Source organism: Notamacropus eugenii, chromosome 4, assembly GCF_028372415.1.
Source record: "Notamacropus eugenii isolate mMacEug1 chromosome 4, mMacEug1.pri_v2, whole genome shotgun sequence".
Taxonomy (NCBI): domain Eukaryota; kingdom Metazoa; phylum Chordata; class Mammalia; order Diprotodontia; family Macropodidae; genus Notamacropus; species Notamacropus eugenii.
Window position 1 is genome coordinate 368,200,001 of NC_092875.1, and position 12,039 is coordinate 368,212,039.

At 37.2% G+C, this 12,039-nt stretch overlaps 1 protein-coding gene across 1 annotated transcript in view; it reads right to left on the reverse strand.

The window, feature by feature from the left end:
* Window positions 1–5,002: 5,002 nt before the first annotated feature.
* The window catches only part of MARCHF11 (membrane associated ring-CH-type finger 11), a 149,298-nt gene continuing 142,261 nt past the window's right edge, over window positions 5,003–12,039 (reverse strand). Inside the window, 1 exon segment of the mRNA XM_072605459.1 lies at window positions 5,003–5,623. Coding sequence (XP_072461560.1) covers window positions 5,301–5,623 — 323 coding nt within the window. The 3' untranslated portion in view covers window positions 5,003–5,300.

Genomic DNA, 12,039 nt, shown 5'->3' on the forward strand with positions numbered 1-12,039 from the left:
CCACCTATAAAAAATTATGAAGAGTTCTAGGTATATTAGGTATTGGGTCTTTTTCAGGCAGTTAAAAACATAATCTTTGCTCTTAAGAGTAAATGAAGGCTTCTTAAAGCCTTCCTTCATGAATATGAATGAACAGGACTGGTTCTGCCTTTCCACAATCCACCCTGAACTAGGTCATCTTTCTCGTACTCCACTTTAGACAACTGCCTCAGGCCTTTCAATCGCTGACTCAGTCAATTATTAAGTGCCTACTGTGTTCCAGACTCTGTAAGAGGCTCTAGGGATACAAAGGTCCTCAAGAAGTTCCTTGTTGTCTCCCTATGTTCCCTAAGCATTTGTGTCTACTACTGCTGTATTCCGTTTTTTTTACCTCTGTGACTCATGGTATCTTACCTTTCTTGTATCCCATTACTTCAGTACGACATTCTCTGTGCTTTCCAAGGTATCAAACAGCAAATATGACAATCCACGCACACCATTAAGGCAATGGGAATGAGTCAATGAACTTCACTCCATTCTTTCAAAATGTAGATTTTTAATAATGGCCATGCACTATTAATGCTCCTGTATTTGTTGTCAGATCCCAGTTGAATGAATAATGGAGGAAAATTAGCCAATGTTATCATTTTGACAGCTGACTTTGTGGAAATGAACTAAGCACTATAATTACATAGATATAGCTAATAGGATGACTGTCTTTTATTATTAAATCTTTCTCTTAATCAATGGTATTGGCCTCCCTAGGTAGAACTCTATTTCCTCCCTATCATTATGTCTTAAAATTCCCATGGTGATTTCCCTAACTTTGCAGGTATAATGAGAACATTTTCCCACTCAGCCTCCACATTCCCAGTTCTCTTTGCTCCCTGATAGCACTAGAGCTTTTGGGAAGGTTAAAACCTGCTATAGCCATAAAGGCTCTCAGCAGCTGTGATGAACAGCTAAATGTACCATTGTAATAAGATGCTCTTCTCTATAGATCTCTCAGTCATAGCTAATGTACCTTCTGTGGTCTATCAGTTGTGAAGAATATTTCCTGCTGGATAGGTTCATAAAGCAAGTTTTTCAAATACCCAAGGTACTATTAACACTTTCCTAAGTTAGGCTTTGGTCTCTGTAACTCTTAGAAAAAAAGTCTTCCTGGGAAAAGGTATATTGGACCTGGAACAACCATTTTGAAACAAAACAAAATAATCTATCATGAAAAAATTAGGATAAAATCTGTGGTTTCAACATTATTTTTTTTAAAAAAACACCTCCAAAATTTTAGAAAGCATCTTCTTTTGTTTTTCCACCATCGTGTCAAAATCTCATTCAACTACTGATTCTGGATTGCTAGCTGCTTTTTCCCCAGAAGGAAAAAGAAATCTATTGTTAACCATGAACAACTAGTAAGATGAAATGGGTATAGAAAAACAGGTAGAAACTACTGGATTCATGTGAAGATACCTCTGGAGCACGTACTTTTGGTTGAATTATTCCTTAGTCTTTTTTCCTGCTATTCTGTATGCAGCACAGATGGATTGGGACTCATTTTTCTGAGCAGTGAAACTGTAGATATCTTCATCTCAGAATCTTTCTAAGAATTCTAAACCAAAGTTTCCTGAGGCAATGAACACTAAATAACTTTGTTTAAATTGTGAGAAATTATGGAAGAGAAGACTTTCTTTGGCACATCTTACTCTAGGCACAAGATGAATTTGAAAACAATTTTCAAAATAGTAACTATCTGGTGTCAAATGAATTTAAATATATAGAACTGTACAAAATGAAGATGATAAAGATAACTGTCAACAAATTATGTGACCTGGTAGTCAAGTATACGTTGACATTGATTGACAGCGAAGACTTAACGTAATACATTGAACACCAAAGGTTGACTTGTCTCTGAATAACTCCTTATTTTATCTATTATCAACAATCAATTATGTTTGACCAAAACCCCAAGACTTTATACAACACTAGCTCAGAAAACGAGAAGGAGCAAAACAAGACAGAACAGAATATCAGCAGTCTTTGTTATAGTTCAGCATGCATCATCTAAAACAAGTACTGGGAAATTAAAAATGGAAATCTGATGTTCAGGATAAATTAAGTTTGATGCAGTGAAAAGAAGGCAGAGACCTGAATTTGTATATTGACTCAGTCCCCCCCCCCCCCCACCTTTGTGATCTCTCTGGGCCTCAATTTTCTTAAAGGTAAAAGAAAGACAACTAACCTAGATGACCTTAGAGGTCCCTTCTAAGTCTGTGATCTTGTGAATTGCTGGGATAGAGGTTTATGATATTTGTAAAGGGAGAAATTAGGTTTCATGAAGGCATAATGCCTTCCTTATAAAATATATTCAGTTCTCATTCCAGGAAGGAAATGTCAAAAATGCCGTTTTACTATCAACCATGCTCCAACATTTCTTTGTTGGTTACTTCCCAAGTACTGACTAATGGAAGACTACCTAATATGTCTTATCATTTTTTAATCCTACCTTGTATTGTAAAACTCAAAAAAATAAAGGCATGATGATCCATGGATTTGTGCAAGATTGCTTGGAATTGCCTATTTCTCTAAAGAGATGAACTAAGGTCTACCACATTTGAATATGAGCTACTGAAAGGAGTTATGTAGAGGATGTCATAAAATACCCTCTGTCCATCTTTAAGACAAGATTAATTCTTATTTCACTGGATAAATGATACCCTGACAAAGAAAAGATAAGAAAGTGGGTAATCTCACTTCTTCCTAGGAATCTGGTTAGGTAATCTCTTTAAAAAACTTGAAAAGAGATATTTAAAGTATTTTTAGTTGATTTTCTCTATGTAAAATGTGATTTCCATTGTTTTCTGTTTTATTTTATTTTGTTTTTTGGAGGGAGGTTGGGATGTCAGGTTCTTCTCCTTTGAAACTGTATGTTTATGTTTATGAAGTGAATTTTTCCATATATGGACTAATAAGGAGATTTTTTTTTTTTTACAATACTGAAAATACTTCTACTAAGCAGTGCCCTGGGTATTCTTTTCTTTGGGTTGCTTTGTAATGACATTCAGTGTCCATTAATGATACAGTTCTTTCCCCTGAAACCTAAGGTAATGTTCATGGAGAATGTAACTTTTACAGGTCTGAAGTGGGCCTGGGTATGTCTGACTCTTCTCTTCCTGTACCACTGATAATTAGGAACACGTGTACTATTGTGGAAAAGGGGAGAGGGCTGGAGAGTAGAGAAGAGGACTCTCTCAGTATGTTCCCATTCTGCAAAAGTGTCCATTCAGTGCAGAAGAATTCCGTGAAAGGATCTAGTTAGTACCTGCTGTCTCAAAATTAGAGTTAGGGTCAAGTCAGTTGATCTTGATCTAATGATCGGGGTTGGCTGGATATGCTATAACTCCCACACCTAATTTGTGTCTGAAATCTCTTTATTATGCACTTACAGCACTGGAATGTAACACTGAATGCCAACAGTGTCTCTAATTATTTTTCATTAGACGTGGCTGATGATCTTCATGACAAAGATAAAAAACTCCTATGTACAAATGATTAATTACTATCTTTGGTAGAGAATTTTGGAATATAAATGTGTGTAGGGTTTTTTATTTAGTATAATCAACTTCCGTTATCCTAAATTTCCTCCTCTTGTCTTTTTCAACCTATAGCTTATTTTCCAAGTTTCTACTCAGTTCTCACCTTTCTGCCTCATTTGAGTCATTTGTTCTTACTGGTAATAATATTAATTAGAACATTTGTAGGATGCTAGTTTGGTACACAAAGCTGTTTGCAAATATTAAGTATTTCATTTATAACTATTTGAAAGTCATTAAGTAATAATGTGTGCTTTACACCACATGCTTTTTAATTCATTCATTAATCAAACCTGATTCTTCTAATCAACAAACTCAAAAAGTACTTCTTAAGTACCCACATGTTCATATTTATCTCCTCATTTCTCCAAGAATTACACACAGAATTATATCATATACCTCAAGAGTTTTAGAAGAGTAGAAAATTCACAGGTACTACCAGCTCACAAAATTTCCCAAGGAATAAAATTGCTTGCTTTTGATAGATGTATTCTTTTTTCTTTCATTTAATGAATGGTTTTAAGTCCATCTCTGATTCCTCAGCCTAGCATGTAGCTGACCTTGTGTTGTCAAGGCCTTCATTAGTGCAGTATAAGGTCTGCCAAGTCCTGCCATCTTGTAAGAGTTAGGGTTAGGTGCACATGCACCTGGCAATGGATTATATGCCAGTTCTTAAGAGCCAGCACAGGTGAAGTTTAGTGAAACTGACTTGTTAATAAATGATTGGCTACCAGGTGACCAAGTTTTTAAGCCACGGCAAGTTATGAAGACCATCGATTAAGGCAAGGAGGGATCCACATTGGCCTTTATGGAGTCACAAATCCTTGAAGCAATGAAGTTGGTAATAGGTGGCAATTCTAGTAAACTGAATGAAATCTTTAAGACGGAAAGAGATAATTCTTTCAGGAAATGGTTTACTCACCATTAAGATTGGTGTTAAGATGATTAGTGAGACACACAGGTTTCAAAAAATAAAAGTCAGTGAAGTTAACAGAATTGCTAGTTAATAGAATTCAATGTGTTCCCAAGGATAAGATCAGTTAGAAATGTCTCAATTAGTTTAGACAAGTAGCATCTGAAACCTTACTGATGCAAAAATATTGGGTATGTCACACACAGAGTATAAAGATGAGAGTTTAACTCAATTCAGTGGCAAGTATTCTTTAAGGTCAGAAAGCATGTAAAGGTGTGAGTTCTCGATTCTACCAATGACACCATATCACCTCCAAATACACACTATGCTACCACCAACCTGAGAAAAGAGAGTATTTGCAGAGTGCGTACAAATGCACACCTGACTCATTTATTTGACAGTTTCTTTAGGATGTATATCTGTATATTTAGTATACGTCTTTCTCGCTCAGTTGTGAAGCTGAAAAATTACACATGGTGCAAAAAAGTTTGGTAAAAATATATTTAAAACAAGCAAGAAAAATATTTTTGGCTGTAAGGATCAATTTCTTCATTATGTCAACTAATAACATATAAATGATACTTCAAATGATTCCAAGTACCAACTTATAAAAAGATGTCATAAATCAGAAAACAAAGAGCAAAGGGACAGGTTTTTTTTTTTCAGAAAATGTATTTGCAATTCCATTGTTCATATAAAAAGCATAAATTTTAAAAAGTTCATATATGTTTTTAGAAGTGCTATGGTTTCACCATTCATTGCAACTACATTCCAAAATGCTGTTTCGACGTCCACAGTGCATTATCCTTACATTTGCATTACACTGAAGTCACTCTCATCACAACCTCTCCCGAGCTGTTATCTTCTGACAAGTCTTCATGGGGCCTCATTCGATTGAACAGGTGTAACAGTACGTAGCCACACTGAAATCTCGGTGAGGTTAATTGTGTTGGGTGAACTAAGTTTCTATTTCGCAAAGCTGTCAGTGGCAACCACAATGTCCTAGTCGCTGAAGACTCTCCTCGGCTACTTTCTTCTATGTCTGTGGCTTTGTCGTAATTTAATACATCCCAGTGCAAATTAACTGCCCTCCAGCGCTTAAATACTCTGTAAACCGCTGCCCCTTCATGCACAATGAGACCTGAAATCCAGGAAAAGAAAAGGGCAAGTTACAATCCAGAATCTGGAAGTATGATCTTAATGGACAAATATGCCATTCGAGGTCTGGTCAATTCTCTGTTCCCCAACCTAGCCAAGGCATAGAATGTTCTATTGGATAAACAGTGCGGGTGACAGGACATTCTCTTATGCACCATGAACAGGATACCGCAAAGAACAAGAATACAACAAAATACATTTTCTAAAAATAGAATGAATCTAAGTTTCAATTTCTTTGATATCTCAGAAGGCAGATCTTTCGTCTCCTTTGGGTCATCATTATGAACTTGCTATATCATTATAGAACCTTAATTAATTAGAATGTTCAGGGAACATGAGCAGCCCTGATTCCACTTTGCACCTGCTGCTCTGCCTGCCTCCAACTCCATGGAATAAGCTGCTCCTCCCCGGTGCAGCTCCCCACTGCTAAATGCACCACATGGCTGCCAGCAAGCCTTCAAGGACCCTCCACCTTCAGTCTCTTCTCCCTTCTGACTGGAGAGTTACAGGGCAGAGCACCAAACTCTGCCCAAGATCTCCCTTCATAAAAGCCAGAAACTGAACTCTGGGGCTCACAGCACTCTGCTCTGCCTGGTTCCAACTCTATGGAACAAGAAGTCCCAGGCTGGGTACGCCCTGGTGTCCTGCACATCTCCCTCTTTCCTGCCTCCTTTTGCGTGCTGTCACCCCCTTTAGATTGTAAGCTCTTCAGGGCAGTCTACTTTTTTTTATTAATTGTATCCCCAGTACTTAGCACAGTGCATGACACATAGTAGGTGCTTAGTAAATGGTTACTGAATTCAATTTGCTTAGCTGAATAATCTAGTCACCAGAGTGAGATTTTTTTCAACTTTTGTTGCTGAAAATCTTTCTACAGTATATACTTTCCTGAAAGAATAAGTACAACACAGTGAACATAATTTAATCTTTCTTTGGTAAAGGAGAATGTTGCTCATCTCAGGGTTATCATTCTGATGATCTCTTTTTCATTAGGCAGAATCACAGCTCTCTGAGGGAGGGTTCTTTTATTAAGCATTCTAGAGGAGAACCTAGAGACCTGGATTCCAATCCCAACATAGTCTGTAATGATCTGTGCCACCGTGGGTAAGTAATCTAAACTCTCTCTGCTCCAGTTCCCCATCTGTAAAACGACGAGCTCAAGATGAGATGATCTCTCAGGTCCCTGCTAGTTTCAATGGTCCAGTTCTGGAAGTGGCGCTACTGACTAAATCCCTCCTAGGAGCCTTCCCAAGGTTTGTTTCTATAGCCCAAGAATAAAATAAAACAAAATCTTGGAATCCAGCATACATTTCCTGAGCATTCACTTCATGCACCTCACTGGTCAATGGTAAAAGAGCAACATAAAACGCACTGTATGTGTGCTACTCCATAGGGGAAACAAGGACCAAAACCACCTTGAGTAAGAAAAGCATGCAGGGTGTGCAATCTCCATCAATCAAGGGAGAACAGGAACTGGTAAAATTTTGGGCCTAGTCAAGTGTTACAGGCAAAGTGTTATGCTAAAGGCTGTCAGAAATTAACTGAATCAGACACATGCAGAAATGCTGCGTAATATAAATTTAGAGTTATAAAATCAGTTTTTATCATTCATGTCCACAAAAATCTATCAAACATCTATTTTATCAAAACATCCACGAATATCCCTTGCAAATGACTGCTACCCTTTCATGAACAATTAACTTAGGCATCAATCAAGCAATCAACCAAACCACAAGAACTTGTGTTTTTAAATGGCTACTATGTGCCATATACTGTACTAGTCACTGGGACTACTGAGTATACCAAAAATATTACAAGTAAATATGTCCTAGTAATCTTTCCAGACTGCCAACTTGACACCAAAATACCTGGTTAAAAATTCCAAAATTCAGTTAAATAATAAGTCATGCCAAATAATTTCCAACTCACTTTATATTTTACACCCAAGTAGTAAAAAAAAATTTCAAGCCAAATGACAGGATGATTCAGTGTCATAGAGAGAAAACCTGATTCAGGAGAATTGGCTTTTAATTGCTGCTTTTATGAACAGTTTACTGAATTACCTCCTTAAGAGTTGTTTAACCTTTTGGGTTTGGTTTGATCCTCACTAAAATGGCAGCTCTAATACGTGCTCTTTGTCTTCACCAGGATGGTAATGAGGATAAATTAGAATTCATCTAACTATAAGGCACAAAGGCAGAAACTATATAAATGCACAATGGTTTTATTAATTTCTTAAATCAATACTATGCAGTGAGGAATACTCATTCACAGTTGACAAAATAATTATATCATAAAACAGATAGGTTCATTGTTGGTGCTTGCTATGATTAGGAATGATTCCATTGGAGACCCCCCTTGATTTTGTAGGACTATGATTTCTATTGATTTCCTGGGCAAAGTCAGAAATCAGAACAGGTATATAAACTTTCGGTCACTTCTACAGCTACGTTTCCAGTAGCTTTTTTCAAAATATGCAAATCTATCAAATGATCAGCAATAAATCCATAGATCTTTAGAGTACATTTAAAAATTAATCTGAAGAGACTCTCCTACTTGAATTTCTCTTGAAACCAAAGTCCTCTGGAAATTCTGAGTCCATGGTGCCTTCCTTCAATTGCATTTTGATATATCAGAGGCTTGTTTAGTTTTCACAAATACTTTCCATTACCATAGAGACGTAATCTTTGCATGCTAGCATCTTCTAATTTACTAAAATAAGGTCAATGTCAAAATATGCTACATAATTTCTTATCATTTCTTCCATTTATGAGTTTTCTAGGAACAGACACAAACACTTTTCCAAATAATACTGCCAGAAAACATAAGGTCCCCTGTGACCTCTAAAGTCCAAGGGACAGGATTCACTTCAATGTAACTTCTAGAAAAGGAAACTAGTTTGCTTGTATTTTATTTTGGTTTTCAAATAAAAACATTAACAACACTAATTACTGAGAATTAAATCTCATGGGGGGGGGTAGGGAGACACTTGTAAGAAAGAAACCACATTCTTTGTTGCCTTGTGTTTTCTGAACTTTCGTCACAATCGCACCTTAATATCTGCTTATAAGATATGGATTACATGGGAAAATGACAGATTCACTAACGTGGTGTTCTTCTCATGAGATGACACATCTAAAAGCAGAAGGAACTTCAAAGGCCACCTAATCTACTATAACTCTTCATTTTACAGATGAGAGCTATAGCATTAATAAATTTATTAGAAAAAAATAAGGAGTTAAACTACAACTTTTTTGTATTGTGCTTGTTACATGTAACAGTATGAAAAATGTGTTAAGATTGTGTATACGCTGTCCCCAACTTAAGATTTTATTGCCCTGTGGAGTTTTCAGTTCCACTATTCCCCTTTGGCCTCTCCTTGTCAATGCCATCTGATTTGATTTTCCTGCTCACAGGTGTGAGCTCAGATCTCAGCCTAGAGAATCACATTTCAAAAAATAACAGAATTGTAGCAGTAAATAAATCCTGTATCATCTGAATACCAAATAGCTTATTTTATAAGCTATGTGCACCCCAAATTATGGAACAAATTTATTTGGCAATGAGATTGAGAGTCTTACACAAGAGCTAGAGATAATGACTAAAAGGAGGCATAGGGGAAACAGCGAAGCATCATTTACATAAATTCATTTCCAATTCCTAGCTCTCTGATTGTCACACACTGTGCTAAGGAGACAGTCCAAATTCATGTAGAAAAGGATAGGATTTGTTTTTTACTTCATCTGAACTACTAACTTACTTGTTAACAATGTCATGGAGAATGTCACTTTGTTTCAGTTTGGTTAAGTAAATACTATTCCAATTTCAATAGCCAGGATATTTCTCAGAATCATGGAAAATTAGACCTTTAATCTAGTATATGCCTTCATTTTCTAGGTGAGGAAACAGACCAGAGAGTCTAGGGGTATTTCTAGTATCGTAAAGTAAGTTTCTTTGACTTATTTGTTTTCAGAAGAATGATTATTATATGCTATTAGTGATGGTTTAGAATTTCCACATATGTAAAAAGAAAAACAAGTTGTTTTATCTTCAGAATTTCTGATATGTGAGAAGGGAGAAGGTTGGCCTATCTATATAAGCACAGCATGGAGGGATGAGAGCCGCAGCTGAGGGGTACAGCCTCTTCCAGAGTGAAGGCAGTGCTGCAGCCACTGTCAAGTATTACATGGACCACAAGCCCCCTAATGAGTCCAAATACAAGCTAAAGAAGGACCCATGGGAAATCTAAGGAACTGAGCAACTGCAGACAATAAAAAGGTCCTTCTCTGTGTAGGTATCTGAGATTTCCAGGTTCAGATTCGGATGCTAGATGTTGCCTTGCTGAGATGAAAAATATGGTGTCTGTGCTGTGAGTATGTGCAGTGTAGGTCACTATTCCTGGCAATCCCATAAGTGCCTATGCTACATATCTACATAATATAGGTTTAGTAATAATAATGATATTTATCTAACACTTGAAGCTTCATGAAGCACTGTGCATGTATTAGCCCATCTGATCTTCATAACAGACTCAGGAGGCACTAGTACTAGGAAGCATTTGAAAGCAGGAATGATGAATTTATTTCATGGCTTAGCTGTGCAGACTAGGTAAATCACTTGGAGTCAGTCACATATACCAGATGACACTCATTTCTGTTGAAGTTCTAAAACACCAGAAGAGCCCCTATAATTAGTGATATAAACTAAATAAAAGAATAGATTTTGTTGCCTCATGAACTACATACCACCATGCATGCATGCACTTTTTCTTCTGAGGGATGGGAGTTTTTCTAGCTAGTAATCTTATCCACCAGCACATTTCATGGATAGAGCCTATGTTTCTAATACGTCAGGTTAACTACCTCTCACCCCAACCTCTTTAATGCTGAAAGAGGTACAAATAACACCAAAATAAGCATGACAATAAATTCCTGTGAATTTTTAATATGAAGCATAAAAGAGTCTAGCTACCACAAGAGTAATAAAGTTTATAAAAAAAAAGAGCTGGCTACCTGAAGGTGGCTAATTTTAAAGCCAATCTGACTTGAGCCACAATGCATGGACAACGTGCACCAGTCACCCTGTTTATAGGAAACAATAGTCTCAGTTGTTCATCAGGCACAATTCAGTGTGGTAAACATATTACATTATCAATACACCTAATTTTTATTTGTCAAAGTATGCGCTAATTTCTCTACTGCTAAGTAATATTAGCTAGCATTTATACAATGCTTTAAAGTTTGGAGAGCTCTTTAAAAAATTATCTCCTTTCATCCTCACAACAAGTCTCGGAGGTAAGTACTATTATTGTCCCCATTTTACTGTTGAGGAAACTGAGGCAGAGGTCAAGTGATTTGCCCAGGGTCACTAGTAAGTGTCTTCCTGATTCCAGGTCCAGCTTTCCATCCTCTGCGGATTTCACTTCTGATGCCCAACACAAAGTTGCGGACTTGACCAAGTTACTTAATCTCTCTTGGTAGGCCTCAGTTTCCTCATCTGTAGGAGGAAAGGGTTGGACTAAATAAAACTTTGTGCTCCTTTCCAGGTCTAAATCTATGATGCTAGAGTTCTTGCAACTGCCAAGTTTAAAGTCAAGAAAACTACTCTGCTCCTCCCTCCCACAGACTATGTGACGTGAGCATCATTCAATGGACAGATTTATGTTGGTTGAGTGGGGAAGTGTGTTAGAAGATAAGAGAACATGTTTCATCCTGATGCACAGGTGCTCAAAGGAAACCTTTCAGGGGGTGGAGCCAGTGATTCTGCTGTGCCTCTTAAGCTGTTGGAGACCTGCTTTCCTATAACAACTTCCTTATGAATTGGGCAAAGCAAACAATGCTCATCTGCCAACAACCCCCTAGACTAGTGAGGGCTGAAAGAAATACGCTCTTCTTCCCTCTCCCTCCTAAGGGTGCACGGCAGTGTCCTGCTGGATGAAAAAGCAAAGTGGAATCATGCTTGCCCCTCACCGCTTCTGATCACAAATGCAAATGCAAACCCTGATCTAAATGCAACCAACATCGTGGCACTCAGAACTCAACACTGTCCATATTGTGCAAATGAACATTTTTTGGGACTGAGGCTTATTTGGCTTAGACCACTTTATTTTTCCCCATCCTAGATGGCTTAACCTGTAGCCCATTTCCTAGAAAGAGCTGTCTAGTGGACATGTTGTCTTTGTAACAAGGAAAGGTGGAAATAACTATACTTAATTATCTTTTACCTCTTCAGTAGCTAAATTGTGTAGCCCAGAGTCACGGGATTTGATTATCATAGTCTTCAGGGCAAACTATACATAAGTACATTACTGGTTTCTTTTCTGGGAATATTTTAACAAGTCTAAATTGAAATGTCTAATTAAAACTCATAACTCTTACAGTCAATAGGGGCCTATATTTT